At 40.7% G+C, this 16,756-nt stretch overlaps 1 protein-coding gene across 1 annotated transcript in view; it reads right to left on the bottom strand.

Moving 5' to 3' along the window:
• Positions 1-4,966: 4,966 nt before the first annotated feature.
• The window catches only part of cfap58 (cilia and flagella associated protein 58), a 93,608-nt gene continuing 81,818 nt past the window's right edge, over positions 4,967-16,756 (bottom strand). Inside the window, exon 18 of the mRNA XM_060859850.1 lies at positions 4,967-5,087. Coding sequence (XP_060715833.1) covers positions 4,967-5,087 — 121 coding nt within the window. The remainder of the gene's footprint in view (positions 5,088-16,756) is intronic.

Genomic DNA, 16,756 nt, shown 5'->3' on the forward strand with positions numbered 1-16,756 from the left:
GGATGAGGCATATTTCAGCTCTGAAACTGGTTCCAAACAAGGTTATAGGAGCAAATTTTTTCATTAAATGTTCCAACCAATATGCAGTGGGATGTAATAAGATAGCACAGTGCCCAAAGCAATGCACCTTGGAATGACAGAGTCAGGCTGCAGTACATTTCTGAAAATAATAAAGCAAATAATATGTGGGTTATTACATTGAATTTGACTACATGCTACTTGTTTGTTACAGAGAAACTAAAGTAAAATGGTAAAGAAGTCCAGACTAGTGATGTTACCAATTGTATTTTTTTAATTATACGTGAATATATTTGGGGCCGACCCCGAGGACGGGGTGCCGGTCTCTCCGGGTGCCGCAGGTGGAATTCGGCCGTGAGCGAAGGATCCAGGATGTCCCCCGCCCTCACCCACGAGCGCTCCTCCGGACCGAAGCCCTCCCAGTTGACCAGGTATTCCAAGAGGCCCCTCCGACGTCTGGAGTTGAGTAATTCGCGAACTAGATAGGACTCCTCGCCGTCGATCATTAGCGGCGGCGGTGCGGGTAGGTCCACGGGAGGACCGGGGCCCCCTCTCGGCTCGCCGGCCGGTTTCAGCAGCGAGACGTGGAAGGTCGGGGAAATGCGGTAGGCGGCAGGCAGCGAGAGGCGGTACGAGACGGGGTTAATACGCCTGAGGATTCGGAACGGACCCACGTACCGAGGACTGAGCTTGCGGCAGGGTAGACGGAGACGGATGTCGCGAGTCGAAAGCCAAACCCACTGGCCGGGTTGGTACTCTGGATGTGACCTGCGATGTCTGTCCGCCTGGGTTTTTTGCACCCTGACGGCTCTCCGTAGTTGCCGGTGGGCCTTGGTCCATGTCTCCCCGCTCCGATGAAACCAGTCATCAACGGCCGGCAGGTCGGTGGGCGTGTCGGACCAGGGAAATAAGGGAGGCTGGAAGCCGAGGACGCACTGAAAGGGCGTCAGCCCCGTGGCGGGTTTGACGAGTGAGTTCTGTGCATATTCGGCCCACATCAGGTACCGGCTCCACTCGTTCTGGTTGTGGTGACAGTACGTCCGGAGAAAGCGGATGATTTCCTGGTTGAGTCGTTCCGTCTGTCCATTGGACTGTGGATGGTATCCCGAAGTGAGACTAACGGTAACGTTTAGCCGCTTGAAAAAAGCTTTCCAGACCCGTGAGGTGAACTGAGGACCTCTGTCCGAGACGATGTCTTCTGGGAGACCATAGAAGCGAAAGACGTGGTTGCAGAGCATCTCCGCAGTTTCGAAGGCGGAGGGAAGCTTGGTTAGGGGAATCAATCGGCAGGCTTTCGAGAATCGGTCGATCACGGTCAGAATGGTGGTGTAGTTGTTGGACAGAGGCAAATCTGTAATGAAGTCTAATGCAATGTGCGCCCAGGGACGTTGTGGGACTGGTAGAGGATGTAGTAAGCCCGCGGGTAATTGGTGAGAGGCTTTAGTGGTCTGGCACACCGCGCAGCTGTGGACGTGCTCGCGTGTGTCTGCTGCCAGAGACGGCCACCAGAACTCGTTCTGGACCAGGTGGGTTGTCGCGGTTATGCCGGGGTGGCCGGAGGCCGGGCTTGCGTGTAGCAGGTTGAGGAGCGGGGCGCGCAGGTGCTCCGGTACGTACGTCTTTTCGGTAGGACATTCGCTAGGAGGCGGTGTTTGGGCGTTGGCGTTGGCGATCTCGGTCATGATGTCCCACTGGATGGGTGCTATGATTCGAGTCTCAGGGAGGATCGGCTCGGGGAGCGTGTGCGAGTCCGTCTCTCGGTGAATGCGAGACAAGGCGTCGGCTTTGATGTTCTTGCTCCCTGGCCTGTACGTCACGGTGAATTGGAACCGAGTGAAGAACATGGTCCATCGGGCTTGGCGTGGGTTCATTCGTTTGGCAGAACGTAGGTACTCCAGATTACGGTGGTCAGTGAGAACGGTAAAAGGATGCCGTGCGCCCTCCAGCCAGTGCCGCCACTCCTCTAGTGCTGCTTTCATAGCTAGGAGTTCACGATCTCCAACGTCGTAGTTCCGTTCTGCCGGGGATAGTTTGCGGGAGAAATAGGCACAGGGGAACATCTTATCGGCGGGTCCCTGTCGTTGAGAGAGAACGGCGCCGATTCCCGTGTTGGAGGCGTCCACCTCGACGGTGAATGGTCGGTTAGGGTCTGGGTGGTGGAGGATCGGGGCTGTGGTGAAGCTCTCCTTTAATTGGCCGAACGCTTTGTGTGCCTCCGGCGACCAGGTGAGCTGAGTGGGAGCCCCGGTCCTCCCGTGGACCTACCCGCACCGCCGCCGCTAATGATCGACGGCGAGGAGTCCTATCTAGTTCGCGAATTACTCAACTCCAGACGTCGGAGGGGCCTCTTGGAATACCTGGTCGACTGGGAGGGCTTCGGTCCGGAGGAGCGCTCGTGGGTGAGGGCGGGGGACATCCTGGATCCTTCGCTCACGGCCGAATTCCACCTGCGGCACCCGGAGAGACCGGCACCCCGTCCTCGGGGTCGGCCCCGGCGTTGGGTGCGTCCTCGCGTCGGGAGCCGCTCGCAGGGGGGGGGCTCTGTCACGCGTAACGAACCGCCGGACGAGCGTCTCGCCCTTCCAGAAAAATTTAACGGCGAACCGGGAGGTTGTAGGGGCTTCCTGATGCAGTGCTCACTGTTCGTGGCACAGCAACCGGCCCTGTACACCACGGAGGACAGCCGCATCGCCTTTGTCTGTTCCCTGCTTACAGGAAGGGCACTGGAGTGGGCTACCGCTGTGTGGGGAGAGAACGCCTTCCCCACGTTCGAGGCTTTCCTCGCCCGGTTTCGGAACGATCAAAGGATATTTTCAAGTGGCTTTTTGTCAGTCCACTTTCCTTTTCCAAATTTGTTTTGCAAATTGCAAAAACACCATAATAATAGGACTCAGTGTGCTACATCTTGTGCAAAAGCCAATCAAAACACTTCATATGGTGAAATGTTTCCATTTTCTTCTTGGTGAAAGAGTGGCATTTAGTAGGTCAGAAAAATGTTAGCTATGTATGAGCTAGCAACATTTTAGACAGTCATTTATTTATTTATTTATTTATTTATTTATTTATTTATTTATTTATTTATTTTAGGTTTGCTGCTTGCAAGTACGGTAGTATTAGCAAGCTCAAAAAATTTCCACATTGTTTTGGCGAATTGTACTGAATTTGCACTTTTATTAATTTTACGTGTTGATATATGATCACTGATCACTTTATTAAAACAAAGCTGTTTATTTCTGTAACACTCCAAACACATTGGGTCTTTTTCAAACAGTAGGGCAATGGTGGCTCAAGAGGTTAAGGCTCTTGGTTGTTGCTCATAAGATTGGGGTTCAAGCCCCAACACTGCCAAGTTGCCCTTGTTGGGCCGTTGTTGGGACATTGTGCAAGGCCCTAAACTCTCACTGCACCAGTGGTGAAAGCCATGTATATGTGACAGAATAAAGGCTTTGCTTTTATTCCAAATCTTCACCTGTCAGATTTTGATGAGCCTGTAACCAATGGGATATTCATGTATTACTTTAGTACAAACCAGTCTGGTCATTCTCCTATGTGTGTGTTTTTTTTTTTTTTTTTTTTATTATTCTGATTGTTGCAATGCTTGTGATTGGTAGTTACTCCGCAAATACTCAAACCATTTTGCCCCATTTCCCTATGTTTGTTGTGAAGTTATTGACTTATATAGATGATTTTATATACTGCACTGATGCTACAGTACATGATTGGCGGTTTTCCAGCCACAGCAATTTCCATTGGTTTTCCCCACATCACACAAATACACACTCACATACATCTTTCTAGTTCAAAATCTAGAATAATATATCCAATTTTATATCTATAAAGATATTACTGTGCAGTAAAAAATAGTGAAGATCAAAATCGACTACAATATCTAATATCTGCTGCAATCTGTCCCCAACCCCAAAATGAGGCCTGTTTTTTTTTTATTTTTATTTAAACTATATAACAATTAAATATTTCATTCAAATACTTTATTTATGAAAACACATCGTTTATTCCATAAAAATAGATTTTTATTTCGCAGAGTCAGTTTATTGACCTTTAAGAACCCCAAATAAAAAAAAAAGTTGAAAACCATTAAAGTTCAAAAGAAACTAGCAGTGAATCAGAAATCTTTTAAAATATATTACGTTATATGCATTGTTAAAAATCTGGAAGATTATAAAATGAGAATTCCATTTTAAAATGAGTTTTTATTTTTTTTATAAAATATATAGATTTTATAAACTTTTAAACTTTTTTACTTTTTGCATATTAATGGTGGATAGAAAGGTAAAAGAAATTTCCTTAGTGGCAAATGAACATACATTTATATGCAGTGTATAGAACACAAAAGCTGGCGAATATATAATTATGTTTGATGAAGATGTTTATGAAACATGGAGTGAAGCATGAAGGCAGGCAAAATACTCATTTTGAAAAAAAAAGTGAAAAGAGTGAATGACAAAATGAAAAAGCAGTTACAGAAAATGATAAACACATGACAAACATAGGAGAAAAAACATACAAAGAATGAGCGAGAGAAACTAAAAGGAAAAAAAAACAAAACAGATCATTAATAGCCAGAGTGCTTTTTCAACCAGTGACTAAGAACAACCCTGCTAATGAAACCACAGAAATAAACCAAAGCCATTAACGCAAGTGCAAACACATCTGCATTACTTACAGTTGATAAACGAGTACAATGGCATTTGCTTTTTAATTTCACTCTAACCATAATGTTGCACTGTGAGCATTGTGATTTATTTTCTCAGACTGAACAGCCAGCCGGTGTGTTAGCCAGAGAGAGAGAGAGAGAGAGAGAGAGAGAGAGAGAGAGAGAGAGAGAGAGAGAGAGAGAGAGAGAGAGAGAGAGAGAGAGAGAGAGAGAGAGAGAGAGAGAGAGAGAGAGATTTTATATATATATATATACATATATATATTAGGGAGTTCAGGTAGTAACTTTCCTGCCCGGCTTCATGTTGAAGCCTCCCCCTGTAAACTGGGGTCCATCGGCACGTTGAGGTACGATCAGGGGTTGCCCATCCTGTGCCAGACTCCTTTCCTGTTCCCTAGGGGAAAATAGATGACAGGAAAGAAGTTAAAAGGTGCAGCAGGAAGAATCAAACCTCACCATCATACAGGGATCGTTATTTTTTTTTCTAGCTCTGGCAGCAATTGTGTTTGTTCACTGAGATTCAAAAACAATAAAAACAATGCAGTTCTATATCACTGCTCATGATCCTGACGCAAGCATGTTGGAAAGTAACCATGACAACAAGTTTACGACAGGCCTATTTATGCTACAATATTATTAAATAAATTCTAAAACTTTCAGTACAATAAAAGTAAATGAACCTTGGGAATGATCGACATCATCTCATATAAGGTTAGATTATATTTAGCCAAGAATGTTGGGTACAAAGTTACCTAAAAAGTAAAGAATACATGTTTGTTATAACCTAAATCAAACCACATAACGCTTGCTGGAGTATCCCAATACCAGAAAATAACAAAATGAAACACCAGCATACTGTACTTTGCCTCTATACTGTCATATGCTCTTGTTGGCAGTTATGTATATCCTGTGTCTCATACACACTAGGTTATGTTCTTTTTTTTTTTAACTCTTTGAAAGTATCAGAGGTGGTGGGAATCACATTGAAACCTTTCATGCTGAGACCTTTCAACAAATAAAGAAGCGAAAGTATAATGCATATAACGTCATAACAGCCATTGATCCACATTATGTTCTCACTTCATACACCATATGGAGCTGTCTGAGTCATAGCGTAAAACTGCAGTCAGAGCTACAGGTACAGTATATAAAGAGCAGGTCTATACAGGTCTCTCTCACTCTTTACTCTTGCCAGGCCTGCTAAGACAGCTGGACTCTAACAGCTGGACTAACATGGCTTGGATTGGGTCTGTGTTCCCCTCTTCTCTCTGCTGGGTTGGATCTAGTGACTAACTGCTCTATGGCCCCAGCCTGCTGTTCGGCTGCTACTGTGGTTGAGCTGATTCTTTGTGATTGTAGAAAACAGCACTTGTCATTCTCTGTGCTGGTCAATGTGCTTTTATATGCCTTTTCCACTGTCAGTGTTCAGAGCATATGTTCGCATCGTTAACTTTTTCTGTCAATCCACACCCTCTCACCAGCTCTACCATTTCATATGACTTCTACCAACCAGAGGACTGCTGCTCATGCTGCATCATAGGGTGGTGTAACAGACTCTGAGGAAAACACTATCTGCCCTTTTCTGCATACAGAGTCTCACAGATGCCCACAACTGGCTTGACTGGCAGGTAAGGAATAGTGTACCATTACTCCCATGCAGAGAGCATGGCCAATTTTGCTCCCTAAGGCCTCCCTTGAAGGCTTTCCTAAAGTAAAGTGTTACCTGAAACTTTCATATTCTTTCTACAGTAAACTGAATATCTGAAATGTGCATGTGATACATGAGTAGCACTCTCGATCTAGTATTGCTTAACCGTCAATCTAATACCTTATAAAGTGGCATTTAAAATAGTGAACTGGATCCGTAATATTTCCAATATTCAAATCCAACAAATTACATTAACATCATTCTTTGTATTTGTATCATTTGTATAGTCGTGGCTTAGAGTCCTTTAGTGTCAGTCATGTCATAATGCAGGCATGATTCTTTGCAAGCTAAAGCTGAAGCACATACACACGCTCTTCTAGGTTGTCTCGGGTTTGACATAGACTCACACAGGTCCTGTATGCATGCACACACACACTCCCAGCAGAGAACATCTGCCACCACCCAGATTCCTTTTAACTGTTCTCCAGTGAACGCTAAGCCCTCATTTCTCATTCAGTACACCACTAGCGGCAGAACGTATAAACACACACAAACACACACACAAATGTGCAACACGCTAATATGCACACTTCACTGCATTTCTTCTTGTTGCCACAAACTTCTTTCTCTCCCTCTCCATCTTCATTTCTCTGCTGCTCTTTCTCTCTTGCTGTGTTTGTCCAATATCAAACACCATCAATTAAAATTCACTGGCTGTGTAATGAGATTTCACGCTGGGAACGATGAAGACATTTGGCAACAAGCTTGAAACACAGACAGACACACACACAAAGACACACACTGACACACACACACATACACACACACACATACACACACCAACCACCTTTGTTTTTCTCCTTTTTCTCCTAACATCCCCAGCTAAAGGAATATTATGCAGAAGGGCTTCAAAAGTGACATTTGGACAGAACAGCAGACATCTGTGAAACATGCTTTGATCGAAACGCCATTCGCTTGACTTGTAGAATCAGCGTCATGTGCTGCTAATTCCTTCTGACAATCGCAAAATCAAGCCACATAATTACATTTTCAGTGCTCAAGGACGCTGACGAGCGTTATGAGATGTGTGGAATAATTTATTAAGAAGTTTAAAAGAGTTTTGCTGCCTTCACTTCCAGAAGTGAATATGAGCTATGTGCTGAAATTCGATGGTGGCTGTGTTCAAACCATTTGGCAGAGATGGATAGAGTAACAGAAGTGAAAACAACAAAACCAACACCAGACACAACTATAACGATAAATAACAGCAACGGGGCCAAACTAATTTAGGTTGTGGCCATGTTTGAATTATTTGGCAAAAACAAATAATTGCAATGAGTCAAAACAACAAAAGCAGCACCAGACACAACATTTACAATAATAACAGCAATTCTGGTAAACTAGCGAACATGGCAGTGCATGTAATAAGGCCGAAACACCGTCCAGTAACAGTGGCAGAAGCAGTGCCTACATAAATAAGCACAGTCTCTTCTAAAAACACGAATGACATCACCACCAGCAGGACCAATCATCCTAATGCAAAATATAGGAAACAACTGGAGGACTTGTCTATCTAATCTGACAAAGCTTTAGCAAATTTTCATAGAAGAATAGTACAAAATTTCAAGATGTATATGTGCAATGCTGATCGTTATGATGGTTATATGTGTATGTGTGTGTGTGTGTGTGTGTGTGTGTGTGTGTGTGAGAGAGATTGTGCCCAGTGATGGGTTGGCACACTGTCCAGGGTGTCCACTTGTCCTGTGCCCTGTGTCCCCATGGGACAGACTCCAGGCTCCTTGTGTAGGGTAGGCTGTACAGAAAACGGATAAATCTTCCACTATTTAATTCCATGACAAAATGTGAGACTGGATAATGTTTAACAGTCAAACTCAATTTGAAAACAGCAGGTGTATAAAGAGAAACAACCTCTTCTTCTCTGGTGAAATGATCCATTATTCCCTTTATTACATTCAATCAGTTTTCATAAAATTTGCATTGTTAGAAATGGTGTAAACTTTTCTGTAGTATACAGTAAGTGATGTTACTGTTGAATTTTTCATGGTGCTTTCACGGAGCTGGTACACATCTAAAGGAGTTTTTCCTTACCATGGTCTAATATTGATCTTGGTTCTTTGTATAATATTAATCTTTGTATAATGTTGAACTTTTCATACATTTTGTAATATTTCTTACTGTATGTTCTGTAAAGCTGCTTTGAGATAATGTCCATTGTTAAAAGTGCTAAACAAATCAAATTGAATTGAATTAAAATTAAATAAAGCTGCTTTGTGACTATATGCATTGTTAAAAGTGCTATATAAATAAAAGAATAGACTGCCTTTTTGCTTTCTCTTTTATTTGCCAAGGAGTCCAACATTCACTGCTTAATGATTTAAACCATAGATTCCAATTCAGTGCTTGGGAAATGTCAGAAAGTCCACATTTTGATTTTATTCCAGTCCAGTACAAAGTCTAGAGAATAAAAGCTGGCTTTAGGTGTTTTTGAAAGAAAACATGACCACGCTTGCACTGGATTTAAAAACCTTCCTCGGCTCATACAGCTTCGGGAGTTATCCACTAATCTCCATCATCTTCGCTACAACTCAAGCTGCACTCTGGCCCAGATTAATCTTAGTCAAACTTCATTCATTAAAGCTTCATTCATTAATTACTTCACTAATTCATAAGGCCAAATTAATCTGTGTGATGATTAGGGTGTGATAATAAAGGCTACGTCTCTCTGCATTAACAGGCGGAACATGGCCGCATCAGATGCCATTACAGCACGAGTGGTGATGATGCATGCCAGACTGTTTATTTAACACATCCATATGGCTGTGGTTGTAATCAGGTTCAATTAACTGGACAATATATTGGCTTTATGTTTCAGGAGATACCTCTGAGTATATATCGAGCATATAGTAGTGGCTATACTATGCATACAGTACTCATTGCATTTGGATATACAAATCTAGGTGATGTATAACTGTGTACACAGAGAGAGAGCGAGAGAGAGAGAGAGAGAGAGAGAGAGAGAGAGAGAGAGAGACAGAGAGATATTAATCAATAGCACTGATTGATTTGTGTCTGGCTACAAACCAGGCAAACAGCCCACAAACAAACTGCCAACAGGAAAAGTGTGAATATTTCTCGACTCTCGCTTGTTTCTTTAATGGAACAAAAAGAGACGTCAATCCATTAAAACCACATCAACAGCTCCCTTTTCCCGGCAGAGAATAAAAATTAAAAAAACTGGCTCTTGTTCATCAAAGCAAGATTGATCAAATGTGATTATCAAATTAATATATGCAAATTTCCCTGCTGCTAAATCCTCATCCACCATATCAGCATCAATTTTATCAGTTAGATAAAGAATGATGATAGAGGCATCTGGAATAACTTTTTTTGCCTGTGCTTTCAATGCTGGTTCAAGTGTCTTGAAATGACTTTAGACCGCAGCACTTTCAGCTCCAGTGACTTTGCGTTCGATTTCGTTCCTACAAATGGCTACAAATTTGGTGCCTCTAAATAACTATTGATTTCTCTAAGATGGCTTTTCAGTGACGCTATTAAAAATAGAGCATATTTTTTATGGAAATAAAGTTGGAACGTTTTCAAAAATGCAAGTTGTAAAATGTACAATTAGACGCTAGTTGTAGCGTTAGACGATCCGCAGTTCTTACATCTCAAATCCCACCACTTAAAAATATATATGTCAGCGACCACAAACCTAAAACAGTACGCTATATTCGTGAAATTCTGACTTTGCCTCATTCTGTGGGTTCTTCTTTCTTAAAATAATCCGAGTTTATTCTAGAAAGCTTGGGTGATCCGACACACTATTCTGTTCTCCCATAAAACTGCTTGTTTCATTTAAATGTGGAAACTCAGGAAATTTGTACATGCATATAAGATACAGTAGATGAAACTTTTTTTTCTGAAATCGCTCTTTCATTTGGATTTCACACACAGCATCATTTATCAGACACAGAACAGTTTGTACGGCTGCATATGGGACTTTTTATTTTTATTTATCTATCATTTATTCATAATTGTTTCCCCTTACTAAAAGCACACGCACTACCACAAGCGAGTTTAATACGGGAAGATACGTTAGACGAGTGCTCTTGTGTACATCTTGTAAACACTCCCATCTTTAAATACAGATCTTTTATCCTATGAGAAATTTTAAGCATTATTTGGTAACAGTGATTATACCACAGCTCGAGGGGGGGAAAGCTCAAATCTGATTGGTCAAAAGGTTAACGTTAATGCACTTGTTCTAATATGTTGTTTCTATAGTAACAGGTCCTACACAAAGATGAAGCAAATACTCCATAAAATCTGAGACTAATAATTAAATAGATTATTATAACTGGTTGTTTTGTAACAAATTTGTTGATCTGGTGATTGTTTTTTTTTTTTTTTATTCGGAGCGATTTATTCACAGAAGTTTATGATTACATTTATACAATTGTGACATTTGTGACACGGAAGGAGTCTCAGTTGTAAGCTTTCTCGGTTCCAGTTATGCTTTCGGTTTTCTCGTTAAAATGACAGACTGCTGAGTGTGTGTTTGTCTGTGTTTGTGTGTCTGTGTGTGTGTATTTGTAGCTGTAATGAAGGTAAGCACAAGAACTAACGGATGTTCCACAATTTTAAGTAACTACAAATGGTTAAAAAGCATTATGTAATCAGTCTAATCATTTGTGTGTGTGTGTGTGTGTGTGTGTGTAAGAGAGAGAGAGAGAGAGAGAGAGAGAGAGAGAGAGAGAGAGAGAGAGAGACAGACAGAGAGAGAGAGCGAGCGAGAGAGAGAGAGAGACAGAGAGAGAGTGAGCAAAAGAGAGCTAGAGAGAGCGAGAGAGAGAGACAGAGAGAGAGAAAGACAGAGAGAGAGCGAGAGAGAGAAAGACAGAAAGAGAGAGAGAGAGAGAGAGAGAGAGAGAGAGAGAGACAGAGAGAGAGAGTGAGAGAGAGAGCGAGAGAGAGAAAGACAGAAAGAGAGAGAGAGAGAGAGAGAGAGAGAGAGAGAGAGAGCAAAAGAAAGCGAGAGAGAGACAGAGAGAGAGAGAGAGAAAGAGACAGAGAGAGAGAGAGAGAGAGAGAGAGACAGAGACAGAGAGACAGAGAGAGCAAGCAAAAGAGTGCGAGAGAGACAGAGAGAGAGAGAGAGAGAGAGAGAGAGACAGAGAGAGACCGAGAGACAGAGTGGTAGACGCTGTGAGGGAGTGATGTTTATCATAGCTGATGTTTTATGGATGTAAGCACAGGAACTAATTTGTCTCTCAGACATTCCCCAATGTTAAATCTAACTATAAACTGTTTAAAAGAACAACATGCCATTTAATAAAGACTTTAATGTTGTAATCATTGGCAAATTGCTATAGTATAAGTAAAGTAATAGTATCTAAAACATGCTTTTATATGAAAGTAATGCAAATCAGGGGTAGCTGAATGCACTCAGCTTTTCTTTTGTGCTGCATTATTTTCAAATAACAGCACACTCTGTCATGGGCTACTCCTTAATTAACAGACATATGGATGTCATAAGTGTAGAATATTTCTACAACACTTTGTGGGAAGAGTCAAAGACAGAATGTTTCAGTGTAGGTAAATGTTACGAAGCAGCATGATGCTGAATACCCAGCCTCTCCTTTAACACTTCTGCTTTGTTTTTTTTTTGTTGTTGTTGTTGTTTTTTTAATTTACTTTTCTTTTTATCATCGAAAACTTGTTTTCCTGTTCTGCTGCTAGGATATAATGGAGCACCGTTGTCATTTAGTGACTTTTATTAGTCGCATCCCACAGTCGCATTCAGTCCCCTGCAGTTCCGCAATCAACAAGTGAACAAATATAAAAGCTGCTACAGAGACAATGACGCAAGCCAGAACCGAAAGAAGTGTTACAAAGCTGCACAGCTTCATCACGCTAGTGCCTATTGATCCATAATAACAGTCTGATTTACCCAGAAAGATGGATTTGTCATTGTGGCATGTTGGTATTTCAAGCAGAGGCTCCAATTTCGAAAAGGAAATGCAATCCATATTTTACGGGAAAGCAGTATGAGGTCTCAGTGATACATGCTGCAATCATATTCAAATGACGGCCTAATTTAGATGTAATGCTCCTATATTTTACCACCAGAAAATACAGATGAAGTCATCACGGCAAATTGTGTCGATAAGTGCCGATACAAATAATGGAAATTTTACAGGCTAATAAAAATACCAGACACTAAACAATTTCATAAGTACGCAATATCAGACAATTTTGGATTTCAAATACCAAATAAATCAGACTTTTTTACCCAAAAAACATCTTTTCAGCTAAGAATATTGGTAGATTTAAACTTTAGACCCTTGTTTAAAAAACAGTAAACACTTAAAAATTCAACAAAGTTTGACTGTAACAGATTTTGAATATAACACTAGGATAAACTCCAAAACTTGGCAGGCGGATCCACATACACTGACTATCAGAATGTCTTTCCGTGATGGCTTCACACTGTACGATCGCATGATGCAACAGCATACAGCAACAGCACCGTATGGGATCTCATTATTCGAAATTGCATCATGCTCACATTCAGCATGAATCCTCTGGTCATTACTATTATTATTCTAATTTATTTTTAATTTAACAGGAATACTGAGAACAAATGAAAAATTCTTTCTGGTTTATCAGCAGAAAACTGTCTGAATTATATATTGGATCGGCTTTTTGTGTCGATTTTCTGAAGTTCTGGATTGTTTGTGTGTGTGTGTGTCAGTGTGTGTGTGTGTCAGTGTGTTATTGCAAAGCTCCACCACCTCTTTTTGTCTGGACAAAGTGAATTTGTCTCGAACGGCCACCTGCACCTGCTAAATGACCTCAGAGCCCATATCATTAGATCAACCGTGATTCTCATACCTATTCTGGATCAGCGCTCTCTGGAATTAGCATGTCTGACGGAAATTTTGGCTGGCAGAGGACTGACATTCACATCTACAGGTGCTCGCTCCAATAACAAATGCCTGGTGTATAATGTCATCGCAAATCCTTCCATCCATAGAATGGAGGATGGAGCCAAAGAACTTACAGAAATCAGAATGAAATTACTATATTTATCTAAGAATATCTAGAAAAGTCAAATTCAAAAGTCAAAGTCAAAAGTTTTTGTAACATTTTATTTAACATTATAATTGGAAATAGTTAAAATAGTTGAGCGAGTGTGCTAATTTTTTGTAGAAAGAAAGAAACCCATCTTGTCTATGTGTTCGACTTTTTCAAGACATCCGGAAGATGAAATGAAGCTTCAGTGTTTTAAAGGTCATAAACAGGATTATTATTTTTTTGAGATCAATCCCAGAATAGGGATTAGGCAGCTGAAAAAAGACGTTAGCCAAGTTTATTTTGTAAAGCATATTAAAAAAACCAAGAAAGCACTGTACAAATGCTAAAACTACAATAATAAACTGATATAGAAGAAGAGTTTAACAATATGGAAATTTTTTCTGTTATTCATGTGTAATAAATTTCTCTAAATGTCTAATAAAAACGTCTAAAAAAAAACGTTCTATCTATTTTAATGTATCGAATAGGGGAAAAAATCGGGAATGAAAAATTAATATTTTTGTGCTTTTAATTTTCTGTTAGAAAGATTCTTGGAGAATGGAGCATTAATATGTATAGTAGTGTAAATGTTACATTTTATTTGAGAAACGAATACAATTTAAATAATATTTGTTTTTCGTCACTTTATCAAATTATATAGTCGTCTCTTTCTCTTATACACACATGCTGAAATCCTCAGATGTTTGTCTCTCAGCTCAGTGCACCCACTAGTTTCATACAACCAGCATCACACATTATTGACTCAACACAAATCATCACCATGAACCGTCACTGGGTTCACAGTCATACAGGAAGGCATTTTTTCTGTGGCGTGGAAAAGACGAGCGCTGACAGGCAGCAGGTTCAAACCACATGTGGAGTGTTTGGTGGACACCAAGCTTATAAAGCTGAAGAAAATCAGAGCTTTAGCTGAAACAGATCTGTAGAAAGATTGCTCTCTTGGGCTTGTCTGACGGTGATCAAAAGTCTTTTAAGCTCCTAATTACATTATCAGTCAGTTGGTGGAGGAAAGAGAGTGCAAGAGAGAGAGGCATTGATGTCCAGCAAAGTGCAGCAAATAGAGATTTGGGAAAGATAGCCATCTCATAAGGACTGAAAAAGGATAAGAGGAAGAAGGTCAGAAGTCTGATAGTGGTGGAAATGATCTCTTACAGTGTGTCTATAATTACATGGATGCTTCACTATGTGTTGATTTGCGCTGATGGATTGCACTTATTGCATTTCTCGCAAACGTCTAGACGAACCTTTCTGAAATTCCCAAACTCCTTTATTAAGACATGATAGTTTACCCAAAGTTCACTCAAAAAATGATGACAAAGCGACAGGCAACAATTCATCTTCTGTGTGCGTTCACATCAGGAAGCCATGATTTTATAACAAACAGCAAGCAAGAAACGGACTTGGGTATGATGCCGTAAAGCAACAAAAGGAAATCATCTGAATAGCTCTAATGATTCATCAGACCGCTCCTTTGTACTGTAGTTTAAAGTTTCTTCCAATTTCCTTTGTTACTTCCTTGCATGCTTGAATGTAACAAAGGAAGTAGTAGCGTTGGTGCATCTGGTTACTGTACACAACTTGTACAACTAGTGTGTTTTGCTACTCCAACACAGCCAATAATACAAAGGCTAGCATATGAAGAAAGCACACTTTTTAATTCAAACGATTTCACGTTGATTATATGCTCATGTAATTTAACTACAGTAGTTAGTTTAAGCAGCGTAACAATTCTGTTGCTATTGTTTCCAGGTAGAGTACACCCTCAATCGACAGCAGCAGTGGTTGCTACACACCCACAAGAGACGACTACAAGCAACGTTATAAACTTCTTAGTGTGAATGTAGGATTAGTTTGAAAGAAAGGTGTGTGTGTGTGTGTGTGTGTGTGTGTGTGTGTTTGTGTGTGCGTGTGTGTTCAAGCATATTCTACATGGCTGATCACACCCCCACTTATGAATTCTAAATCAAAATACCCCCGTATACCCACCACCACCACCACCACCAAGCATGCAATAATCCCCTAGCTTCATTTGCATACAATTTGTTGCTACCTTGTCATCTATTCTGTCTCCCGGAGAGTGAAGAAATCAAGATGGCATCGCTCGTCTCGTGCCTTCTGAAGCTGACAGTTTACACAAACAAGTCAGCCGGAACTGACTGGATTCCACAGCATGAGCGAAAAAACACTACAATACCAAAAATGCTTCCTCATGTAAGACTTAATAACATGCTTCAAAAACAAGGAATTAAAGCCTGTATATTTATAGTTACGACAGCGCTGCTGAATTCTCAATTCTGATTGGTCCGTATCAGATATTAATGAAATTTCTATAGCAGAAGCTCTGATAGTAGTCCAGAATAATTCAAGTCAATGCGCACATTCAAATATGTTTTTTTTCTGTAGTAACAACTGATTTATGGGACCTAAGAGGTTTGCTAGATGAAGGACACAATTTAACAAATTTAATTACAGTGGTGTTTAGGCAGAATAGAATGGAATAGAAATTTCCAAATAGTATAAACAACTAAATTACTTAATGCATCCTTTTGTTTTGTGTCCTAGTGCTTAAACGCAGTGTGGATTCACACCAAACTTCACAAGCTACCAGCACTACAACAAGTGGTCTGGATGGCCTTGACCTCAGCCTTAACTCCAGCTGTGCTAAAGTTGATGCAGCGGCTCAAGCTCCATCTACTGTACTTCTGAAAAAGCTTGTCAGACTAAGGTTGTTAAAACTGTTACTACTACTACTACTCAGGCCGTTCGAAGCTTGTACAAAGTCAATAAACGCTACATGGTTAAACCAATAAACACAGGTAGTATCTGATATAGAAATAAAGAGCACAAGATCTCAAAATGCTCCCACACCTTACACAGAAGTTTAACAGTTGAAGATAACACCTTTAACTTTTAGATGCTTATGAACAAACACTTGGTACATCCCAGAGAGCAGAAATGGATTTGATGTCACTATTCACCTTTATCACTTTGAAGGTAGAATCATTTGTTGGGGGGAAAAAAAGATTTTTTAGTATATTGTTTGTATGAATTTATTGACACTAGTAGGCTAGGTAAAAACAAATATGCATGAAGACGACCAATTCTTAAAGTATTTACTTTTATATGAGCCATTAATCACCACTGTGTTGACTAACAAATAAATTTAATACTGAATGTGGAATTTGCGATAAAGAGTTAAGGTTAATAAGAAAAAAAAATGAATGGGGTGATAAAGATCTTTTTAACAGTCAGAAGATTGTCCAAAACAGGAACGTTTTCAGGACAATGTGCTGATA

This window comes from Tachysurus vachellii, chromosome 24 (genome assembly GCF_030014155.1).
Source record: "Tachysurus vachellii isolate PV-2020 chromosome 24, HZAU_Pvac_v1, whole genome shotgun sequence".
Classification (NCBI taxonomy): Eukaryota; Metazoa; Chordata; class Actinopteri; order Siluriformes; family Bagridae; genus Tachysurus; species Tachysurus vachellii.